The sequence below is a fragment of the Oxyura jamaicensis genome, chromosome 19 (genome assembly GCF_011077185.1).
Source record: "Oxyura jamaicensis isolate SHBP4307 breed ruddy duck chromosome 19, BPBGC_Ojam_1.0, whole genome shotgun sequence".
In the NCBI taxonomy this organism is placed as follows: Eukaryota; Metazoa; Chordata; class Aves; order Anseriformes; family Anatidae; genus Oxyura; species Oxyura jamaicensis.
This window is the reverse complement of record NC_048911.1, coordinates 1,045,239-1,070,600: the sequence shown is the minus strand read 5'-3', so window position 1 is coordinate 1,070,600 and position 25,362 is coordinate 1,045,239. Positions and strand designations below refer to the sequence as shown.

At 46.1% G+C, this 25,362-nt stretch overlaps 1 protein-coding gene across 1 annotated transcript in view; it reads right to left on the bottom strand.

Annotated features, from left to right (window-relative positions):
* Nucleotides 1–25,362, bottom strand: part of CALN1 (calneuron 1) — a 123,206-nt gene that overhangs the window by 40,645 nt on the left and 57,199 nt on the right. The window contains exon 3 of the mRNA XM_035342925.1: nt 18,409–18,521. Within this exon, the coding sequence (XP_035198816.1) occupies nt 18,409–18,521 (113 nt within the window). The remainder of the gene's footprint in view (nt 1–18,408; nt 18,522–25,362) is intronic.

Here is a 25,362-nt window from a genome sequence, read left to right as displayed (position 1 = left end):
GAGCAGATGACCTCATTCATTAGCCCCTGCAGGACCATCACTTACATTTCCACTGCCTGCTGAGGCTGCAGCCTGTCCCTCCTGTGCCATCCCAGCTGCCCAAGGAGGCTGGGGAAAAGAATCCCGGCGTCCTGCGGCATCACAAACCCACTGAGATCTGATGCGGTTTGTTTTCAGAACTGTGAAATCTGAAGCATGTATCAAAAACACGGATCACCCTAATTTAATTAAAAATTTATCTTGCCGATCCGATCATATCCTAAAAACAACTGCAAGTTCTGCCTCTGAGATAAGATTAGTTATTGGGATTTCAGAAGTCATGCTCCCTTGATACCTTATTACACACTGAGACAGCTCTCCAGGAGCTGTTAAGTTCCTGCTTGCTGCAGAGACTTACAGAAATAAAATGTGTGGCACTTGGTCTGATTCCCCACATAGCCAGAGAAGAAATGGGTTGAGGGAAAGAAGAGAAGCAGTGGAGCTACAAGAAACACATCTGGATATGTGCTCTGCTACAGAGAACCCATGGACCAGACAGAAGATTCCTAAGTCCATGTTGACCAGAACAAAAACGTGTTTTGGTCCAATCCACTGTGCTTACAAGTGAGAGGGAGGTGGTTTGTACCCCACTGCCATAGCTGGCTGCTAAGCCCAGTGCAGTCGAGTGCTGCACGCCTTTGCAATCTGTGCAAAGAAGAGCACCGTCTCTGCAGAGCTCCTTGTGGACAATGAGGGGAAGACATGAAAAGATTGCTAATTAAAACCATTAACTGATTTACTTTTCCCCTGAGCCACACGGAAATAACTTTCCAAAGCAATAGCCCAAGCTTCAGCTTTTGCATTGCTATATTTTAGCAATTACAGCGAAGAAGCAGGCAATCTTAGCACAATTCAGCATGGGCCTTTCATCTAGCAGCAGAGCTAATTACTTAGCATCTGCTCGTGGGATTATGTTACATGACTGGTGTCTTGCAGACTCACTTCTGACTGAGGGGTGCTGACTGGAATGCTTTGGATTTCCAAATGTGGCCCCATCACCCTTAAAAACTCTGCCTATTCTTGAGCAAGGGGCATTATGCACTGCTATGTATAAAAAAACAGATTTTCTAGGTCAGAACACAAGAAATACTTTAGGCTTAGGTACCCTACCCCATTCCAAAGAGAAGAGAGACATGAAACATGGAATTTATCATATTGTAAAGAATGTGACCTTTTTATTGCCAGTGATACTTTAAGTCAAATCTGAAAGTCTGTAGCTGCCTTGTTCATACTAAAAGCGACTGAGACTTCATCATCCAGCCACCCCCAGTGACTTGTAGATTGAGATATAATACTACTGCTTTTTGAAATTCAATTGAATTGTCATTAAGGCCAAAAGATCCTCCAATTTTGTAAATATAATGCAGTTGTCTTAAAACACCTTGACAGAAAATGCCCTATTTCATTGTACTTGTAGAGTGTTTTCAATCAGCATCTAAATTAATGTTGTTCTTATCACGATGATCCAGCACTTCAAGAGATCCTGAAATCCAGTATCAGATGTTAGGGCCTGCGACCATCTCCAATATTAGGGCCTTCTACTTCCAGCTTCCATTTCAGTAATAGTATGCTTCACATTTATGGATCTGTTTGTGTTTGGTCCTTCTTTCTATTAACTGTATCTTCTTCCTGCTCTTTATGTTGACACTGTTAACAAGAAGTGCTTCCAGCCCCAGAGCAGTGGAGGCTTTGAACTTCTAGCCCTAGGTTTTCAGATTACAACCCCTCTGAAACATTAAGAACTAAAGTTCTCACAACCAGATATTGTCTTTATCCCCAGTGACAGAAAAGTCTTGTCAACTGCCTTTCATATCACAAATTCTTTGATACTGTTTATTTCAGATGTGATTATTGCACTTGCTTGGGTTTTCTATTTCACCGGAGCACCACATTCTTTTAAATGAGCTCTCTGCACACCCACTGTGACCGCAGCAGGACCTGCAGACACACAGGGACTCTCCGGAGCTGGGTGCCGCTCCCTCCGGAGGTGGTATCGGAGAGCACCATTTAACACTCACTACCTGGGGGGGTTATAAATCATGCTGCTCCAAATACATCTCCTGCCAGTGACTAACCAAGGGTGGATATGGCCAAAGAGCTGGCCTGGGATGGAGCTGAGAGACAACACAGAGGCTCCTGTGCATTTATGTGCCCTGAAAAACTTGAAGAAATGTTTGCACACAGCATCCAGCAAGTCAAAATCACCATGTGAGTTTTGCAGTTTAATGTCAGGAATTTACATTTTAATTTCAAGAGGAAAATATAACCCTCGGGGCTATTTGGTCAGCACCTTTAGCAGTGCTCCTAGCACAGGCTGCAGTTGTGTACCTCCTCCCCTGCCTGCCCTACAGCTCTCAGCCAGCTGGGCTCATGTAGCATCTGCAGACAGAAAACAATCGCTGCATTCCAGCTGAGGGGGACCTGCCATGTGCAAAATGAGAACAAAAGAAAGAGAAAAGTAACCAAATCCCAGCCCCACCATGGAGCCCATTGCTGGTTCTTTGGTGGGGCAGGCATGTTCAGCTCCCACCGATGACTGCTGACTGCTAAGTACCAGCGGTATTTACCAATGTAAATATGAGTCCAGCCCGGACTTGTGGTCAGATTTGCCACAGCTGAAAACTTCAGTATTGTTCTAACCGCAAAGAGACACAAAAGCTCTAATTTACTTTTCAGCTGGCATCAGGAAGTGACAAGCATCACGGGAATATCAGCGTGGGCAGATGACAGCATTGCAAGCAGCAGCTACTCCAGGTTGCTCTGTTGCCAATGTGGTGCTAGAAAGGTTTGCAGAACCTTGTGCCCTGGAAACCTCTGCTCACTCCTGGCCTCGGACACTACCTCCTACTGTTGGCTTTCCTGTGGGACTCCATCCAGTGCATGTGCCGTGCCCTGCTCAAGGCAGGGGCTGCTTGAACAGGTAGCCCAGGACTGTGTCCACTTGGGTTTTGAATATCACCAAGGACAGAGACTCTGACAATGCAATAATTTCTAAAAATCCTCCTACAAAGCAAGAAGCAGGAGAGGTGCTTACCAAGGCAGATCTTGCTGAGGTCAACAGGAATGCTGTACAAATTAGCCGTGTTTTGTAGGGCTGACCCACGGACATTAACTAACCTTAATCATCTACAGATTAGTGACAGGAAAAATAAAAGCAATCATGCACTTGGGGGCTGATCAAAGAAGCAAGAGTCATCGGCCAGACGCTGTGGAAAAGCAGCCTGCAATCACATGCCTGAAGAGTAAATCACACTATTAGCACACAAGGATGCTGAATATCGTTTCTGTGATGCTGAGCTGCACTAATGCTATTTCCTGCTACCTTTCAGGTGATCAGCTTTTCAGCATTAACACAGCCTTATAACATCCAGTTCCTCTACACATACACATATTGTCATACACCTAGCTGCCTGTGGCAGCGTGTGTGGAGGTATTTGTGCCTCCTTTTTACTGAAGGGATTAAGATCCAAGCATCTGAGACATGACCTGATGAAAACCATGTCTCCAATGCATTAAAACCAGTGCGGTGCTCCTCCCTGCCTGCAGCCAGCTTGGAGCCTCCGGCATGGTGGCATCCCTGAGAAATCAGAGCCTGAGTGTCTACCCAAACAGTTGCGATCCACTTTTATCAAAGACTCTAAGCCCAGGATTTAATTTTGCAGGTGCTAAATTAACTGGATGGAGATTTAATTCCAGGAGCAATTTAGATGTCTATCAAATACTGCATGCGAGACAGGCCTGGAGGTTCTGAAAACAGCCTGAGCCCATGACAATAACACAAACAACCCTACAGAGGTTTTGTCGCAGGCACCGTCTCCCTGCGAGGTTCACTATGACCCCGTGTGAATCATGCCTGGGACATTTCAGCATGCTGTGGAAGAGACACATTCAGAAAAGGAAAGTTAGAAGAGCTGTCCTCAGTGGAGACTATGCTTGTTTCATGCTGCATTTGCCAGCAACTTCCAAGCTGCAATAAACCACACACTACAGGATATCTGTAATCATCAATTCTCATTACAATTTGAATTTTAACATTATCTGTATTTCCTCTATACCCTAGGACATGTGAGGGTGATAGATCACTTTCAGAGTGTTTCAGATTCGATGGTCTGTCTGCTATAAACCAAATTATTCCTACCTTCACTTCCCATCTGCTTCTACGGCTGCGTGTGCTCCAGGAATGAGCGTGGGTACAGCAGCGTGCTCAGGATTGGTGATGCCAGCAGCAACGTGTCCGATGCTGGGGCACTTTGTCAGGGATGATAAGTGAAGTCAGCAGCAATTATCAAATGGGCGGAAAAGAGCCAGGGTGGAAGTGGAGAGAGGATTAGATTTTTTTTTCTAGTGCATTTTAATGGACTTTAATCAGCCACTCTATGTTGATTACCATAAACCTTTCGTGTCTATGTTTCATATGCAAGTATGCATGACGGTGATTGATACGGGTTTTTAACTCACCTAATTTAATTCCTGTACAGCAATCAGCAGTCAGCTCTTTCTGCAGCAATCAGACCGGCCCGTACGGGAGACGAGGAGAGTTTGGCAGGGCTAGGGTCTGTCTCCACCCCTCCCTGCCCCTGCTCCTTGCCTGGATCCTGCCATCTCACAGCCCTCCTCGTCCTTGGCTGTGGCCAGAAATAACAGCGGTGACACTTGTCACGGAGAGAGGGGCTGTCAGAAAAGAAAGATGCAGGCTGCCAGAGGAGAGATTATTCTTCAATATATGGATCATGATCATCTTTGCCCCATGGGAAACCAGAGAGATCTGCAGGAAGGTTGCAGAGAGAACAATTCACTGCTACAACAGAGAAAACTGCACTCAAAAAATAATAGTGCAGCAAGATCTGCAAGTATCTGCCACCACTCACAGAGATACCTGCCCTAAATCAGGTGCATTTCTACTGGCTTGGAAGCAACCCAGGCTATGTGTAATGACGAAAAAGTTATGCCCAACAGTTACATTTGACAAATTACTACAAGTTTAAAAAATGGAAAAGCACACATCAAATATGTTAAAGTAATTTTCATTTTGCCAGTTTCTAAATGGAACTATTTTCTGTTACATACAATATAAAAGAAAATCCATTTGATTTGCTTGCTGAAAAACTTACTGCAGACAAATAAGAATGCTGTGTTACTTGCAAATAAGCAAACCTTCGGAAAGCATTTAAAAACATGTTGATAAAAAATAAGCACATATTTTTCAGTAAAAACAATGCAGAAATTCTAGGAATAATGATAATTTCAAAGAGTTTTTCATGAAAGTTTTACTTGGGAAATAATAAAGGGTAATTTTCCAATAAATTTGGATTCACAAAAAACATTCTGATTATCTCAAAACATCAATATAATTTATTCTCTAAGATATTATCCAGCTACCCTAAAAACACAAATTTCAGTGGGAGAGGAATAACATGGTACCAATAGGCAAGACCCAGCTCTTGCCTTAGCTGCTAAGATCCCAGTCTTGAAAGTTTTATGTTGGTGTTTCTCTGCTCATGCCTTTATGTCTAGCATGTAGCAAGAAGACTCATACCCAAGCAGACATTTAAATCATCTCTGCAAACTGAGAGCAAGCCCCAAAAGCCTGGCTCTGGATAGCCCATGCACAGCCCCTTCCAGCCCGTAAGGCTGCTCTGAGCTGGTATTTTGGACTAATTCACTCTCCTGCCCTGTTCCACACAAGTTTGCTTGCTTCTTGTACACCTGTTCTAAAGTCTCTATTCTGAGGTATGTGCCGCACAAAAGTTGTGCTTTTTTCCAAAACTGTGTGATTAAATGGGACTAAAGAGGGCCCCATCCTACACAGGAGGAAATATGAAGCTGATAACGCCTACAGGTGATGCAGAAGAAGGCAAAGCCTCAGGACCAGAGCTGAGGTTCCACTTCAGCTGACTGGACATACACTTGTTGTAGTGTTTTCTTCTTGTTCTCTTAAACGTTTTACAAAGTTAACAAAACAACAAATATCCTGCGGAAAAGGTGTTCTTTTTCTGCAGAACTCCAGTGCTTGCCTTTCTGAACAAAACCAGCAATTCCTGGAGGATTTCATCATCATTTCATTCTACAAATATAATATATTCCACTTCTGCTCTGAAACTGCCCTTGGGATTCAAGCACTTTTGAATGTCAGTAGGAAAAGAGATACAGTCTATTGAAGGCTATTTGAATAACTACAGGAGTATTTCTGACTTCAGTGCAGTTTTCCATGTAGTCTGTAATAAAGATGACATTAGAAAAATGCAAAGATGTGGCTGAGAGGTAGCAGAAGAAATCAGAACTGGGGAAAGGATATATATTAACCTAGCACATGGGCCAATTTTGTGGCAGCATATGCCCATGTATCAGTTAGCCATAAAATATATACTAAGCATAATACACTTGTCTCTCGATACAATGGATACAAGCACACCCCTGCACTGGAAGCTGAGGTGCACGGGTTTATCTCCATGGAGGATCACAGTTCCTGAAAGCCCTGAAATCTGGCACCTACATGCAGCCCGTCTGCCTTCGTGACAGCTCTTTTCAGATTCTGCTCCCCTAAAAAGCATCAATTTATTTCATTTGTCTTTTCATTGCTCTGTCACTTGCAAAAGTTGGAAGGAATTGAAGCCCGGTGCACACGGGGGGAGCTGACGGATTGACAGTGACGTCTTGTACTAATCATCCCCTGGGAAAGCAGCCTCCAGGGGAAAAACATCTAAACTAACACACTCAGCAAGAGTAGAAAGAGATTAAAAACATGCAAATCATTGTTATATGATTACTTTTTTTCCCATCTCTCTTCTACACTCTTCTCCAAAAATGGGGGCATTTCCATGAGCTCCATGAACCTGTGTATCTTGATCAGTTATTGCTCAAGGCTTGTCTCTTTGCTCAGCATAGGAAAGTTGGAGACCTGAAGACATCTCTGGAGGGAAAACAAACATCACCCCGGCTCATTTTGAATAGAAATCTTTTCCATATACACTAGACTTGCTTATTTCCATGAAAAGGGGATGAAAATCAGTTTCAAACTCTTCCCACTGGGTTCTCACATACATTAAATATTTTCATCGGCTTTCTTGGGTTGCTCTGGACTTCTGCCACAAGCTTGGCCAGCATCTGCACCCTGATACATCTCCTTAACTGTGAGAAAATGTACTGGTTACTTAATTATTTATTTTAATTACCACTTTGTAGTGTGTTACCAAACAGTAACAGTAGAAACAAATTTCCCCATGGAACAAAAAACTACATCTAGACTACCAGCCCTAGAGCCCCCATGCATCTCAGAGAGTAACATTTCTTTCTTTTCCAGCACAAAAATCAAACCTCCACAGATGGTAAAACGACGGGGAACAAAAGCACACAAAGAAACAATTTCTCAACAAAGTGACCAATTTGCTTTAAAAAGACCTTAAGGAATTTCTCCTGAAGATCAGCATCTTTCCACCCACTTGGAAAAACTTTGCTATGCCTTTGCTGGAAAACCATATTAATAAAGTCAGCCTTCAGGGAAGAGGATGGGGCTACCAGAGCCTGCCTGGCTCGAGCAGGGTTTGAAGCAAGAGGAGCGTGCTCTCATTCCCTGTGCACCACCCAGCAATCCAAAAAATTCTTGCCGAACAGTAATAAAAGAACAAACAAAAGTGCAGCAGGCCTGTTTGCACTCACGTCACAAGGACTTGGAGAAACCAAGAAAGGAGCTTGTGCAGACTGCAGGGGTAAGGGAAGGAAGGTTTGTGGCCAGGCCTTGTCCCACCTCTCGCCATGCAGAGGGGCTGGCAAAACAGCAGGGAAGGAAATGGGGGTCTCAAGGCCATGAGTGTCTGTTAGACAGCAACGTTCCCACCTTCCCCTGTCCTCAGTACTGGTGGAGGACAGGAGGCAGGGGAGTACAGAGCTGGCTGCATCTGCAGCATGGCTGGAGCACCTCTATCCTGGTGGCCAGGGAAACATCTCTATCCTGATGGCCTGGGCAGCTCAAGATGGATGGTGCCTGAGGTACTGCCTGTGAGGGCCAAAATACCCTCATTCTATTCATGTCCCTTTCTTGGGGGAGAACCTGTGCAAGGCCACAGTCAGAAGAGGGTGGGGGAAGTCAGAAGGGTAAGGCTGAGACCTTCAAAAGCATAGGAGAAAGCAAGATCCCAAATCCCAACCAATTTGCCCATGACCATGAAGGTGTTGTGGGCTCCTCAGAAACACCAGTGTGGGACAGCGAGGCTGTGCCCTGTGCCAGGGAGAGGACAGCACAGAGGTGAAGGAGGTTTGGGCACTGCCGCAAGGCATGGGCAGCTGGAACATCCTTCTCTGCAGGCAGTTCTCAGCACGCTCAGCCCCAGCACAAAACGCTCTCTGTGGCTCCTGGTAGTTGCTGCAACCAGAAGGAGGCACCGAGATGCTCAAAGAGCTGCTGCTGGCCCCAGCTAGCAGCTGCTTCAGGGCTTTAACACGCGATATTTTGTTGATGCAACTGAGAAACACAATGTTTAACCCGTGTGCCACTGGGGGCTCAGTGGTACCAGGTAGCTTTCTGTTGGCTTCAGCTGTCAGGCTCCAGCAATCTGCACTGAAAATCCTGGGACAATCAGTTATATGCTGTGCTGTAGAAATTGTCTGGCAGACAGGACCTAGGGGTCTTTCCTCAATGCCACAGCATCCACCGCTCATCTGGATCACACTAACAAACCTCAGCTGTTGCCTGAGCAATCCATCACCCCCATGGCCCTGCATCAGTGTGGAAATAGGGGGTGATCAGCTGGGTCACTCTGGGATCACCCTGCTGCAGCTGATGGGACAACTGGGAACTCCTGCAGTGGTTCTTTGAAGCTCTCTCTTTGCATTTTTTTCAGATTTCTTTTTCTTTCTCTCCTTTCTCTCTCCCTCCTTCCCTCTCCCCCTCTCCCCTTCCATCTCCCTCTCTCATTTCCTCTCTTCCACTCTTTCTTTCTCTCAATTTTATTTTTAGAAGGCTTTTTTAGCTTTTCTTTTTCATAAAAGATCATTTTTCTTTCTGAACACATTTGTTTGTTGTTAGCAGTTGACAACACTTTTGCTTTTTTGTTGTTATTGTTTTTTGTTTGTGAGTGATGGAACATCTTTTTTCCTGTTCTTCCCTCTCATTCTTCTCTTGAAAACCTCAATGAAATATTCACAATATTTTTAATCCACTGAAAGCCACAACTTGGAGGCAGGTCACTATAAGGATTTCCATCCCAAAGCGGGGACTCTTTACAAAAAAGAAATAGAAATAGAAATAGACCACCGCCACGAGGTCTCTTTTAAACAATTCCCAAGCTCTGATGTCGACGAAAATCAGACTCCACTTTCCTTATCCTCAGTTCAAACTCCCCACCACAACACAACAGCAATAAAACAGATGATTTTCTCACAAGAACACAGAGTAACTAAGCAAGCCAAAGGTAGCGTCCCCCTGGTGACACCTGGGTTGCAGACCCTTACCTGTCCTTTTCTCTGTGCAAACAGGAGGGATGGATCCTGAGATCTGCTGATGGTTTAGGATTTATGGAAACTGAAATTCCCCTGCATGAAACACACCTCCTTTGCTCCAACACCCATTAGTGCCTTTCAAAGGCACCAAAGTGCATTTAAAGAAAAAAGACACCCACTCCAACAAAACCAGGGCCATGATTTCAAGGGGCCGAGCAGAGGGCACAGAGATGCTGGGGCCTGACCCAACTCAGAAAAAAAAAAAAAAAAAAAAAAAAAAAAGCCAGGAACTCTCTCCTCATCCCTTAGTTTGGATACCCACGTACTCATCGGCCGATAATCATACGCACTTACCTTTCCTACACATCACTGCCCACATTTCTAAGCAAATCACTGAGAAAATCACAGTGCAGTTCCTATTTCATGCATCAGTCAGGAACAAAAACATCCCAGTGACACACAGAAACGCAGACTGGGTTTATATATAAGCTGACAGAAAAAAAAAAAAAAATAACCTCTGTACTGTGAGAGCTGGCTGGTGTACATGTACGTGAATACTTCGGGGTGCACACAAACCTGAGCCACCACCTGCCGGGACAGTTGTACGCTGTCATCCAGCAGGCAGGTGGCCTCTTGATGTAAACTGCCTGCTTTAAATATATTTTGAATGAAAGCCACAGTGTCTTTCAGAAGGCAAAATGTACGAGTAAGCTGTTTGAAGCTACAAAACATAGTCTGACAACAAAGTCTTGCTTTTCTCCTGCTATTGGTACCGATCCTGCTTTGGTTCACAAATGCCTTCAAAACTTTGCAATTTCCAGTGCCTCCAGTTTTGAGCTCTATATTTGACTTGAGAGAACCTGATTTTGTTACAGTGAAAAATATGTATTAGTGAAAACAAGGTCCCTTCACAGCAATAGTTTTAAAATGAGGCTCCCCAAACATTATCGCTCATTCATGCCCTCTGGCAACCTCACACACTGAAAAGTGGGTAGGAGGATGTGACACTCTCACTGCAGCACCACCACCATGATCCAGGCCGTGAGCAACTCCAATATTCACATCTATACCTGCAGCTGTCACAGCACTTCTGTGCTTGATCCTCAGACTAAGAACAAAGAGAAGTCTCTTGTTGACGAATTCATCACCTGCAAGTGTTCAGCTTTCACTGTATTGTGACAACAACCACTGAGTGCAATGTACTCATTGGAACGTCTTTGTCAACAAAAGGAGAGTTAATAAGGCAGCCAGAACTGGTCTCCTTCTACTGATAACAGCCTCATCACTGACAGAGCCGGCTTCCTGCACATTAATCAAAAAAGCACTTGAAACCCTTGGCAGGGCTCATTTAGCTGTCCCCAGTACACACATCTCCATCTGAGCCACTTTTTTAGACTTGATACCAAATGGAGAAAAATTGGCACTTCTGAAGTGTGATGTATCTCTTCCTGAGGTGGAGGTCTGAAGCAGATCCCTGAATTGCACCCTAGAAGTGTCTATTTCTCTCTGTTAACTTGAAAGGGAGTCTAAAAAATGCAGATGTCCCAGGTTAGCTGAGATGAACTGAGTGCTCTCCGTACTGGTTAGTCACCCTGCTCATTGCTGTGATGCAGTCATCTGCATCCTCACAAAGGGAATTTTCACAACATTTTAAGACTGGATATAAGAAAACAAAATACCAAATCTAAAATGCAGGATCAGACATTACAGGGCACAATTAATTTTGGAAACTGTAAGCACAAGGATGCTGGAGCTAACAGCGCAGCAGGTCAGCTTAGTAACTCCAGGTGAGCAGGACCCAGTACTACCCGTCACAGGAAAGGTGACAGCTTAATGCCTGGGGATGCTTGGGTACCAAGAAAAAATGCAGCGGTTCCTGTGGAAGAGGCAACGCCAAGGTTTTCAACCAGTCCTTCAGTTTGATGGTATCCAGCATAGGAAACCCAAGATTAGACAGATTTTTAAGAAGTTCAGTACTCTTCTGTGGAAATGACTCTTTAAGATACTGAAGGTTCAACAACCAAAAAGCAGGCACCCACATTGCTGTTGATATTAAAAATATTGGCGGTGAGTGGAGGCTCTTGTTTGCTGGAAGAGGACTCTATTGAGGTGTGCTCTTTGGGGTGAAGGTACATGCATGGTGCAACGGTACGGCCCCAGTTAACCTTCACTGACCCCCAACCATCACGTTCTGGCACCCAAACTTTCAGCTGCAGAGTTTTCTGATTAAAATTTCAAAGTAGTTAAATAAGAGGGAGGCCACTTGCACAGGCAGTAGGTCTGCATATACCATCAAACTGTCTTTCCTCCCCGAATCTCATCTTTTTTTCTGAGTCTAAACTACATGCAACTTAGCCCAACTGTGATGTTTGCCCTCCCAGAGCCACCACCGACCCTGAGCATCTCCTGATACCCTGATAACTCTGTGGTTTTAAACAACTCAGAGGCAGAGCAAAGTCTGGTTGGACTCTAAAGAAGTTAATTTGAGATGATTCTTTGAAAGGCTGAAATAGCAGCAACCAAAATCCTGAAATCTGAGGTTATTTGCAGCAAGGCAGCTCATGACCAGCAAACACTAACAGTGCAAGATGTAAAATGCCCCCGGTTTAGCAGCATCCCAGAATGGTGATGAAGGGCTGCACTGGCCGGGGAAGAGGAGGAAGGCGAGAAGGGGAGGCTACACATTCCCTGTGCCCAGGGGGTGTTATTTTGGCAGTGCTGTGGTCTGTGCGAATGGAGGGTGGTTGGATCTGTTACCATGTGAGATTGCACAGAGACACAAACACTTCCTCTGCAACTTTGGCAAGGCTGATTTGCCATCATCAAATTGACTCCTTTGTGGAGAGAAGTGGAGAAACTTCATGTATAGGGAGAAATTGTGTTAGATTTATCTACTGCACTTCATATGAAAAAATCTTTCTCTAAGCAAAACCATCTTTGTAGAGAGCCAAGCAATGGCCAGAGGCACGCTCCGCTCACTCCAACACAGCCTCATCCCCTGCCTTGCCTCCCACACCATCACCTGCCAAGTATCTCCATACCCTGCCCTGTGCCTCCGAGGTTCCCACACATTTTCTCCTTCATTTCACTCTATTAAAGCACTAATTGATTGACCAGATCACGAGAGCCCAGATCTCTCCCCCGGGATGCCGTTGCATTTGCAGTGACAACTGAAAACAGATTATGGATGGGCAGTTTTGCACAGCAACTCACTAAAGCATCAGCAGCAGCGCTATGAGGATGAGATCTCTGTGCCCTGTCCCAGCACGTCCCTCTGCTCCACTGTGTTCACAGTGACTCTGAGCCCCCCTCACCTACCTGCGCCCCCTCCCCAGCCAGTGCACTGCAGGACGTGCTCCTTGTTCTATTTTTGCTGCATTCGGGAAATAAAATGCCCTGTCTGGAACAAGTGCTCTGCTACCTCTGGGCTGTCCCTCTCTACCCGTCTTTCCTTGTAGGGGGGAATCTAGCTTTGGCTGACCCTGATCATCCACCAAAGCTCATAAAAAACAATGTATTCCTCCCCCTGAGGAAAGGTATAGGGAGGCCTGGGGAAATGAAAAGGTTTTACTAAGCCCAGAACACACGAGGAGCTGCAGAGCTGCTTTGCCCGCAGGACAGCCTGCTCCTCCAGCTGTCCCCCCCAAAGCTGCAGAGACATCGCTCCGGTGGAAAAATGAGCAGATCCCCAAGCAGTATCTCCCAGCCACAAACACCATGTTGGTATTCCGGTCTTCCTGCTCCTGAAAAGCAGCCTTATTTATCCCAAACCAACCAGCCACCTCCTGAAAGCCAGTAAATTATACTGGGCGATATCGAATGTGACAAGAGGGCACCATGTCTGAGCAGATGATACAGTGCTGTCCCCTCTTGCAAGACAAAGCTTCTGGATATCCTTGCTCAGTTGGTACATTAGTTCTGGCTGAAATGATGTTCCCTGTAGCTTCCATGTGCCCGCAGTAAAGAGAAAGGGAAAAAAAAAGCAGGCAACAGTTTGCATCTCCAACGGTCGCCATGCAAAGTATTGACTTTGTAAAATAATCTCATCAGCACTGCTGGGTACAGAGTTTATTCTGCATCCAATGCAGATACAAACCTCTTGTTTAACCATTTAAACTTGTTTTGACTTCAAAAAGCATTTTAGCCAAGACAGAGAGGTTTATTTTAATTAAAAGCCTATAAGTCAAGATTATTATTGCTCCTGTTCCCCCCAGAGACTGGAGATTCCCTACGCTATGTCCTGTGCAAAGTATTTAACACTTGCTCCTGGAGGTCTTTGTACTTAGAAAAAATCTGAGAAAAAAAAAAATAATGAGTATGAATGCCCAGTTCCTCCCCTCTCTCTCTTTTTTTTTTTTTTTTTTTTTTTAATCCCTCTCCCTCTCTGAGAATGGCAGGGCACAGCGGATAGATTTGGATTTTATTTGCCAAAACAAGGAGCTAATATTTACCAGTAGCGATGTTTGCCTTTTCTGTAATGCTCTTGATCTAAAATGCTTTGCAGACCTGAATGGCCATGCACTGGAAAGGCCTCTAAACCTGTTTGTACAAAGCACAGTCCTCTGAGCGCTCAGCTGGAACTGCACTTGTACTCCCTGAGCTCTGGAAAAAAAAAAAGAAAAAAAAAAAAAAAGAATTGCATGCCTGAAAATTAATCAAATAGCATCTCTCTGATCATGCAATGGCAACCAAATCACTGCAAATCATTGCCTGAAGCATTAAAAGCATTAAAGACAACCAGCTTCAAGGCACTAAGTGTGAGCTCCAGCAGGAGAAGCTCGGAGATGGTGGCAAGGCAAGGGATGGTTGACCACTCTTCAAAAATACAAAGGGGAAAAGATGGAGAAGGAAGAGAGCAGGCACTCTGCAAAGGGCTAACAAACCTGCATGGGGCCAGGCTCGCCTCCTATCAGCTTCCGAAACAGGGCTCATTAGGTACTCCAAAATCTCATCTATGGTCATTTTTCACAGAACCACAGACCGCTTGAAGTTGGCAGGGAGGGAACTCTGGGTCCATCTGGTCTAACCCTTCTCCAGCAGGGCCACCCAGAACAGGATGCCCAGGACCACCTCCAGGTGGCTTTTGAAGATCCCCAAGAAGGAGACTCCAGCTGGCTCACGGTCAGCTTGGTGCCCACCAGGACCCCCCGGGTCTTCTCTGCCAGGCTGATTTCCAGCTGGGTGCCCCAGCCTGTCCTGGGGCCTGGGCTTGTTCCTCCCCAGGGCAGGACTCTGTGCTTCTCCTTGCTGAACTGCAGGAGGTTCCTGTCACCCATTTCTCCAGCCTGGCCAGGTCCCTTTGGGTGGCAGCACGGCCCCCTGGTGTAAGCACTGCTCCTCCCTGTTTGGTGTCACCTGCAGACTTGCTAAGGTTACGCTGCCCTGTCATCCAGATCATTGGTGTTAAACAGGACTGGGCCCAGTATTGACCCCTGGGGTACACCACTAGTTTCTTTTTCTTTTTCTTTTTCTTTTTTTTTTTTTTTTTTCTGCCCCAAACCAGGAAGAGAAGGGCTTCGCCGGCTGCTTCCAGCCTTCAGACTCCTCCTGCCTGCGGTCCAGCATCCCAAGGAGCGGCTGCCAGTTACAGGGCAGCTCTGCGCTTTGGAAAAAATGTTTTCAGTGACAGTTAAAGACATTTGTGCACAGGCACATCTTACTTCCATTTGCAAACAGTCAATATGAGGATAAGAAAATGATTTTGAAGCAGAACAGGAGGCACCCGGGGATGGTCTCTGCAAAACGGAGCTTCATACATGCTTCATCTTGTTCAGGAAAGACAGACATTCAGAGATAGGGGAAAGTCAATGTTTCCTCAGCAATCCTGATATCATTGGTCTATATTGACTTGGCCTGAAATAGTATTTGCTGTGATGTTTTTTCCCTCCATCCTCCTAAATAGCTCCTGACCAGGCTGAGGGACCTGGGAGAGCCATTCTAACTGGAGCAGAACTGATCGCCGCTACCTGAGAAAGCAGGAGTCAGCTGCCTTTAACACACCCCCATACGACTCAATTTAGAGCCCATGTGGGAAATCGAGGAGGGAAAATACATCTGAGAGACCCTCCATGTCTCTAACACCTGCCAACACACAGGTCTCAGCCAAATCCTGCTTCTCCTCGACTGACCATCACACTGTGGGCAACACATGCAATAGGAGGGATGAACCATTCCCCTATTATTATTGCAAGCCAGTCTTTTCCATGCATGATCTCTCTTTCTCCTTCTTAGTCTTCCACCATTTCTACCTCCTCCTTTTCTCCTGCAGCCCCACTGCTGTTGTTGTGAGATCCTTCCCCTCTGCGGCTTCTGCCATCTGGAGCCGCCTTCCTGTGTCCCACCAACTCGCTCCCAGCTTCGTGTGCAGACACACCGCCAGGCCCTCGCCTGTTCCTCTGAATCCCTCTCTCCTTCTGCTGCTGTTTATTATTTAACTCTGTCGTTACATTATTTAAAACATTATTAAAGCGTGCTTGGAATACAGTCCTCACAGAAGTGGAACTGCCAGAAGCTGGACCCTCGGCAGAAGTACCCTGGGAGCCAAAATCACCCCATCTGGAGGGGAGCTCTTTGGAAGGAGAAGAGGAAAGTACTTTCTGGATGCCAGCATGGATTTTCTCCCTTGGAACTGATGTAAAGAGCCTCAAGATGCCTTTTGTTGCCCACAGCTTTGAGGTGAGTTTTCTCAGTAGCATTGCCAGGCCAGCTGGCACCTTGGTGGAGTTGTCCCTCCTCATCCACCCTGCTGTCCTTGTCACCCAGGGCCACTCACAGCCACAGGCCTGTGGGTACCATTCCCTCCTCGAAATCACTCTTTGGGATCACTGCAGGGGCAAAGTGCTCTAGCATCAACCTGAACTCATTCTCTCTCCAAGCTGTTCCTTTCCCAGCAAATGTGAAAAATGGACATGGAGGGGATATGGGGAACCAGCCAGGCCCTGGATCTAAAAAGGGCTTTGTTCCAAACCAGATGTATCCCACTGGAAATGATGCAGGTATGTCACTGCTTTGCTTCAAGACAAGGTAAAACCCCACTGATGGCTTGGGTAAAGCCAGGTAGTAAGGGGCAAAGGGAATTTGTTCCTTGAACAGTTCTTCCCTACATATTTTTGGAGAGGGAACTGGGAAAAAATACTTTATTTGCTGTAAGTTCTCCTACCCCAGGAGCAGCAAAATGTGAGAAGAAGGCTTCTCTTCAGGTGCTTTGAAATCCAGGAGTGTGCTAGGTAAAGCGATATATTTTTACCTTTACAAGGAAAAGACAATAAAAAACTTTTTAGAGGCCTTGGAGCACTTGTGCAATTCATTCAAAGCTTTGTTGCCTGCAGACAACCCCAGGTTGTCCCCCTACCATGGGACCAGTTACCTGGGGTCTCCACACTGTTCACACATCCCACCACAGCCTGGAGTGCACAAGGTCCATGCTCGCTGCTGCATGAAAGAGCAAGGGAAATCTGAGCCCAGGAGTCCTGCTGCTCAAAATCCAGAGCACACATCCTCTGTTCCTTGCAGACCTCTAAACAAAGACACCACAAACATTTCCAAAGGGCTGAAGGATTGCTAAATGGCATGGTTAACCTGGGGACTGAATTTTAGGGTGGGCTCGCAACCTCTTGTCTTACCTATGAAAGAGCTCAGCTCATGAATGTGATTTTCCCAAGGGGTATCTGTGCTTCATGAACGGCTGCAGGAAGCCAGTCTCACCATTGGCCTCCACTGCACCACTGGTTTGGTGGGACTGGTTAGTGCTTCTTCCTCTCCGTGTTGTTCACATGGTGGGATGGGGCAACTAAACATCCATGATTGCCCCAATCCTGCCCTTTGTAAAATGAGTTTTGCCCTTGCATCCCCATAGATATATTACAAAACACTGCAGCTTCACCAACACCAAACTCTTGCTTTGAAAACAGAATACTGGAATCCAGAGCCAGATTTCCAGGGTTATTTATATCACATGCTGGGAGACCAGGAACAAGTTCTAAAGGACTTTAAAAGACATTTACAAAACTCCACCCAATTCAGCCTGGACAGTGCTGGAGGGCAGTAACAGAAGACAGAAATGTTCATATTCAGGTTTGACTCTTTTGACTCACATAAACTTGGTAACAGCCCAAGTTTATTAGCAAGCAAAGGCTGATGGGTGATCAATGAAATGAGCAGTAATCTCACAGGAAACCACACATTCAATCCATTGGCAAGAAATGTGCAGCGTTGTGGTTTGGGAGAATTTTAATATTTGCCATAACAGCCTGGACTGTCCTTGCTTTTCCAGAAAGGTCTAATCCTGTTTAAAAATCACAATGCACGACAGATGCACTGCAGCTCCCACTGCCAAACCTGCATTCCTCTCTGACGTTCAAAACCATAAGGACCAAATCGCTCCAGAGCAGCAGCAAGGACAAACCTTGCATTGGCACAAAATAGACCCATCATCAACCTCAGACCTGAATCCTCAGTCTTTGTCCTGAATTCACTGCAGAAGCATCGATCTAACACAACCTGTACAGAAAACCTCACTCTGCTTGGAGACTCCTTCCACCCCAGCCAGGGGATGGTGAACAGCACTACACTTCTGTGAGCAGAGAACAGGTTTGAGCTTCCTAACTCAAATGAGTCATGGAGAAAAATGTTTTTCTCTTCCAAAAATTAATTCCAAAATGCCCCAAGATGTGTTGCACAAATAACTTGGTGTTTTGTTGTGTTCCAGTACAGCTAATTTGCAGTATGTGTTCACCCTTCCTCCATCATAGGGCTCAGATGAGAGCAGGTCGCTCCAGCAACATGGGCTGATGATACTCAGCACACTGCAAGAGGAACCTGAATACCCTTTATACAAGCATTCACCCTTAAAAAACATTTCGTGCTCCCCAACAAATCACTTCTGGAAGCTACCAATAGTTAGCTAAAGTTGCATTTAAAGGAATTACCACTTACCTGCCAGAATATGCTGTCTATTGTATTTCCCAGAAAGCCATCTCTGCCTTCTGATGATACCAGCTTAGGTCCCAGAATGGTCATAAATTCATCAAAATCAACCTGGCCATCCCCTGGAATGAAAGAAAATATCAATATTTCTACTGAAGTACCACTTAGTGCCAATGTCCGATAGGCCACCCTGGACCTGCAGCACATCGTGAAGCCATACACACATGATGGCACCTGCTACATCAACTTCACGGTATGTACAGACCCTAATTTGCTGTAATCCCGATGGATGGCCTGTGTTGAAGCACATCCACACTTGATCAGGTGATGCACAAATAGGGATGAACTGACTGTTCCCCAGCCCCAGAGAGTTTATAGGTAAGTCACTTCTCAAAAAAACAATTTTGGCAGGAGGACAGCTGCCATTAGCACTGCCAGCGCTCTTCCTCTATTAAGAGACGCTAAAGAGCCAGGTCTCTGCAAAGCTTTTACAAGGCCAACCCCATCCTCCAGAGGAAGGGAGTACACGTGGAGGGAAGAGCCAGACTATTACGAATCCACCAGGCATTTCATTTCAGCTTTCCATCAGCATCCGTCTTTTAAAAGCCCTGTGTGCTCAGCATGCAGAGCAGGCGGTGTAGACACAGCTTCAGTGCCATTAGCAGGAAGGGGAGACTGCTCCTACCATTAATGAACTGAGCCTATGCAGTCCCAAGCCCCTGCAGTATATTGTATGTTTTGTAAATGAGGCATGTGGCTGTTTGAAGTATATCCAAGTATTATATCAAATATAACTCTTCCCTTGGAGAACTTCTGTGATTCTTAATGAAAATGGCCAAAAAAAAGGAAATTCATGCCTGTTGAAGGATCTTAAAAATACCTGCTTCTCTGAACAAGGTAGTTCAATGTTTGTATACCTCTCCTTTCTTTATCTGTTGTGATGGTTTTACTCGAGTGGGCAGCCGAGCTCCACCACAACCGCTCTCGCACTCCTCCCCTCCTCAAAGAGGAAGGGGGAGAAAAGACAACACAAAGAGCTCGAGGTTTGAGATGAGAATGATTTAATTAAGGAAAGGGGAATGGGGAGAAAGAGAAACAAAAGAAACAACAAGGCCGCACGGAAGCACAGAGAGAAAGAAAAAAAAGTTATTCTCTACTTCCCATCAGCGAGCGATGTTCGGCCACGTCCCGGGAAGCAGGGCCTCAAAACGCGTACCGGTTGTTCAGGAGAGACCCTCCCCCATGAGAGCCCCCCTTTTATTGCTCAGTGTGACATCAGGTGTTATGGAATATCCCTTTGGTTGGTTTAGGTCAGCTGCCCTGGTGATGTCCCCTCTCCATCAATTGCCCACCCCCAGCCTGCTGGCTCTTGGGGGCCTGGAAGGAGTTCTGATGTTGTGCCAGCACTATGCAGCAATAGACACAACACTGGAGTGATACCAGTGCTGTTCCAGCTATGAGTGCAGAGCACAGCACTGTGTGGGCTGCTGCAGGGAAAGGTGACTCCATCCCAGACAGACCCAACACATCTGTCCATAGACATATCCTCCCACTTGCTACCAGACCAGTTGATACAGGCAGATATATTAGCCCTCCTTCAAGTCTGGAAACAGAATCACAAACTGTATGACTTTTCAGTGTTTTTTGTTTGTTTGTTTGTTTGTTTGTTTTTTAATTATTATTATTTAAATTCAGCTGGAACTGACTGGATGCACCCCTCCACGTAGTTGCTGTTCCAAATTATCAGGTGTGAAAAGTGTCTAAAACCATCAGACCAAAGCAGATCAATGCAAGGGCTACTATTAAAATGTCACTATTGACTGCCGTACCTGCAGCAACCCCCTGACAGCTTTGCCACGTGCACTGCATGCTGCTGCCTTCTGTCCTTCTTATTATATTTCATATGCTTGATCTGAGCATATGCACCACTGATTGAAATCTCTCTGTGTCCTTATCTTCGCAGAAACACAATATGAAAATAAGCAGAGTCAAAGTGCTCCTTTGCCAGAATAGTGATACCTACTCACTGAAGGGCTCTGCCCGTAATTTTGTGAAGACAAGAGTGAATATTCTGGGGATGAGCCAGCAACAGGAGCTCTGAAAAGAAAACCCAGCAGGGATTCATAAAAGCTTTCATCCTTTAACATGCAGGAAGACCCCATCCGACTGCTAAAGTTGCTCAGACCTTCAGGTTTCAGCATGTGCTGAAGGGTTCTGCAGGCCTGGAGTGGGCTGAGCGCTTGCAGAATGGAGTTTATTTCTGGGACAGGTTATTAAGCAGAAAAGGAAAGGAGTAGGGACCCCATCACTTGGAAAGCCGTTCTTTAAAATATTTATGGGCTATCGGAAAAAGTGTTCCTTTTGCTTCCCCATGGGAGACATCATTTTATGACAGCAAGTCGGACTGTATCAGTCACAGCATGTTGGATCACGTTGGGGAAGGTAATGCAAGGTGACAGTGGGTTCGGGGCAATTTGCATTGCAGTACATCACTTCAAGGCAAAGGCAGTAAGAAAAACATACACTATGATGCAAATTGGGTTAAAGAAATTAGCCAGATTAGCAAGAAAACAATTTGCATTTTAAAGAGATTCTAGTACCTGCCTGTGCATATATTTGGTCTATCCATATCTGACCCCAAAACACTGAATTATTCAATTTGAGTTTTCTACAATGTCATTCCATCCACGGAGGAAAGAAAGGACTTAGTCCTACGCATGACTCATGAGAAAGCAGGTGTCGGGGCTCCTGGGCTCTGCATCTGACTCAGAACAAGACTCTGGGCAAACCCTTGCTCATGACTTCCCTGTGCCTTCGCCAGGGATCATAACTAACTTCATGGGGTTTAATTATCAGCTTAATTATAGCACTTTCCATAACCTCAGAGAAAAAAGATGCCATTACAAATGCATTATCCCCTTACAGACTGCTTTTTCAATTTACACTGTTAACTAGCAAGGAAACCAAATCCCAAACACTTTCCTTGGTAGAAGTATCCCTTTAACATTCATTTTAAGCTGCAGAAAGCACATGTTCCTGCCATCAGGATCTCAGGAGACAACAGCATCAGAATATCAAGGAAGAGAACTCACATTTTTGGCTGAAAATTCCTTTTACAATATTCAACAGCCAGGAGAAAAATATTGTAAAAAATATCAGATAGGCTCCAACTCTGCACCACCACTGCAAGGTTGCTCTCCACAACCATGGCGCAACCAGGCAATGCCCAATACTCATAACTCTGGTAGGATCTACAGGCATTCCGGACACCCACCAGCTCCTGGGTGCATGCAGCTTGAAATTTGTTATGGTGTACAGTCAATTGATGTTTTCCTCCTCCCCTGTGCCATAATCACGTACACATCATGGTACATGCAGATGTGCGATGCACAAAGCGAGCATCTGTTCCGGAATCTGCATTGGAGGCAAATCAAACACGGTACACATCCCCGCGTTTGGCTTTGCTGTGCCTACAGATGTCATTTATATTCAGAGCAGGTGATGTGCAGTTTGTTCAGAAATGAACTTTTGGTTGGGCTTAAGGGATGAGAAGAAGGGAAGAGGATGCCAGGCTGGAATGTGTGTGCTCCTACGCTGCTCTGACCTTTCCTTGCTCCCTTCCATGACCTATGTGGCAAGCTCCAAATAACACTGCCATCAGAGGCGATCCCACAGTCCCAAGCCCTCTGTGCAGGTGCCACCTGATCCCCAAACTACCACCCATTGGCTGACTAACAGTCACTGCAAGACTGATTTTAGCAAAACACCTGAGCTTATCTTCACCTTCCTTTTTAAACCACCTAAACCATTTCTTTATTTACTTATATTTATGACCTAACATTTTTCTCCTGCATAATGCTTCCTCCTAATCCTGGCATTAATGTCACAGTGCAAGAAGGGGGTTAGCAATCATGTAGCTGAACCTTGCATGACTAAAAATATGACTCAGAACATCGCTGGCCACATTGTCAGAGATGAATTAGATCTGCTTATCATTACAAGTCTGTTAACGTCGGCTGGGCACTAAGTGTTTCCAGATACCCACAAAGGTTTACTCCCTGCGAGGCACTGTCTCAGTTCCAACAAAAAACAGACAAATGTGATAATAGAAAGGAATAGCAACTAGCTGCACTGCTGACAACCCTGGGAACAAACATGTGAGCATGGCTAATTGCTCCAAGGGATGCCTGACGGTACACAGCAACATCCTTGGGTCCTCTAGGACCCATTTCACCATAACCATGCATGGACAGCACGGGACCTTGGATCTGCTGCCTGCTCAGCCCTTGGACCAAAGCTGCAACGCATAATGCTGGCTCACTGGGTGCAGAAAAACCTTGGGAATAATTTCATTCAGAAGTGCCCTCTCATCTAGAGGTCACCCTGGAGTCCGACATCCACCCTCCACCAAGTGCAGCCATGGAGTGGCACCGAAGAGCAGCACGAAGCTGGGAAACCCAGCTCTTTCCCAGCTATCCCAGACACTGCAGCTTTGGACCTGACTGCCCCAAGGAAGTGGTGTATGCACCTCTGACAAATGGGCATTAGCTTTTCTAAATTCCTTGCCTTCAACCCCAATTCATTCATATTGGCATGGTGCTTTCAGATCCCCAGGCCAAGGAGAGTTTAAGGTGCTATCATTTGCTCTTGCTGGAGATGCTGAGCTTCTCTGGTGTATCAGAGCTGAGCAAAGAAAATCACAACCCTCTTGCTCTAAGCTGATGGGTTGTCAGCTCCAGCCCAAGCATTTCACAGAACCACAGAATAGCTGAGGTTGGAAGGGACCACTGAAGATCACCTGGTCCAACCCCCCTGCCAAGCAGGATCACCTAGAGTACATTGTGCAGGGTGGCATCCAGGTGGGTTTTGGGTATCTCCAGAGAAGGAGACTCCACAGCCTCTCTGGGCAACCTGTCCCAGTGCTCTGTCACCCTCCTAGTAAAGAAATGCCCCCTCATATTGAGCCAGAACCTCCTGTGCTTCAGTTTGTGCCCTTTGCCTCTTGTCCTGTCCCTGGGCACAACTGAAAAGAGACCGGCTCCATCCTCTCAACACCCTCCCCTCAGGTATTTATACACATTGATGAGGTCTCCTTGCAGTCTCCTCTTCTCCAGGCTAAACAGGCCCAGCTCTCTCAGCCTGTCCTTATGTGACAGGTGCTCCAGTCCTCTGACCATCATTGTAGCCCTCCTCTGGACTCTCTCCAGTAGTTCTATGTCTCTCTGGTACTGGGGAGCCCAGAACTGGGCTCAATATTCCACGTGTGGCCTCACCAGGGCTGAATAGAGGGGGGGGGGATCACCTCCCTTGACCTGCTGGCAACACTCTTCCAAATGCAGCCCAGCATACCCTCGGCCTTCTTGGCCACAAGGGCACACTGCTCATAGTTAACTTGCTGTCCATCATGACCCTCAGGTCCCTCTCTGCAGAGCTGCTCTCCAGCAGGTCATTCCCAGCCTGTACTGGTGCTTGGGGTTATTCCTCCCTAGGTGCAGGGCCCTGCATTTGCCTTTGTTGAACTTCATGAGGTTCGTCTTGGCCCAACCCTCCAGCCTGTTGAGGTCCCTCTGAATGGCAGCACAGCCCTCTGGGCTATCAGCCACTCCTCCAAGCTTTGTGTCATCTGCAAACCTGCTGAGGGTGCACTCCGTTCCTTTGTCCAGGTCGCTGATGAACAAGTTGAACAACACTGGACCCAGTACCCCTGGGGGACACTGCTAGCCGCAGGCCTCCAACTAGACTCCACACCACAACCCTCTGAGCTCTGTCATCCAGCCAAATGCCAATCCACCTCACTACCCACTCATCTAGACCCCATTTCCTGAGCTTGTCTAGGAGGATGTTATGGGAGACAGCGTCAAAAGCCTTGCTAAAGTCAAGGTAGACTACACCACCACTCTTCCCTCATCTACCCAGCTAGTCATCTCATCATAGAAGAATACAAGATTGGACAAACATGACTTCCTCTTGGTGAATCCATGCTGAATATTCCTGATCACCTTCTTATCCTCCACATGATTGTAGATGACTTGCAGGATGAGCTGTTCCATCACCTTTCCAGGGATGGAGGTGAGGATGACAGTTGCCTGGTCCTCCTTCTTGCCCTTTTTAAAGACTGGCATGATACTGGCTCTCTTCCAGTCCTCAGGCACATCTCATGTTCTCCAAGACCTTTCAAAGATGATGGAGAGTGGTCTAGTAATAACATCAGCTAGCGCCCTCAGCACCCGTGGGTGCATTCCATCAGGGCCCATGGATTTGTGGATGTCTTTTGCTTAGATGATCTCTGACCTGATCCCCTTAGACCAAGGGAAAGTCCTCTTTTCTCTGGACTTCCTCTCCTGTCTCCAGGGTCTGAGATTCCTGAGGGCTGATCTTTGCAGTAAAGACTGAAGCAAAAAAGGCATTCAACAACTCTGCCTTCTCCGTATCCTTTGTCACCAGGGCACCCTCCCCATTCAGCAATGGGCCAACATTTTCCCCAGTCTTCTTTTTCCTACTGATGTATTTGAAGAAGCTCTTCTTGTTGTCCTTGACATCCTTTGACAGATTTAATTCCAAATGAGCCTTGGCCTTCCTTGTCTCATCCCTGCATACTCTGGCAATGTCCCTATATTCCTCCCAAGTGGTCTGTCCCTTTTTCCACATGCTGTAAACTTCCTTCTTCTGTCTGAGCTTCACCAGGAGCTCCCTGCTCATCCATGCAGGTCTCCTGCTCCCTTTGCTTGCCTTCTTGCTCATAGGGATGCACGAATCTTGAGCTTGGAGGAAGTGATACTTGAATACTGACCAGCTGTCTTGGATTCCCCTTCCTTCCAGGGCCCTAACCCATGGGATTCTTCCAGGTAGATCCCTGAAGAGGCCAAAGTTTGCTCTCCTGAAGTCCAGGGTTGCAATCCTACATTTTGACCTGCTTCCTCTTCGCAAGATCCTGAACTTCACCATATCATGGGCATTGCAGCC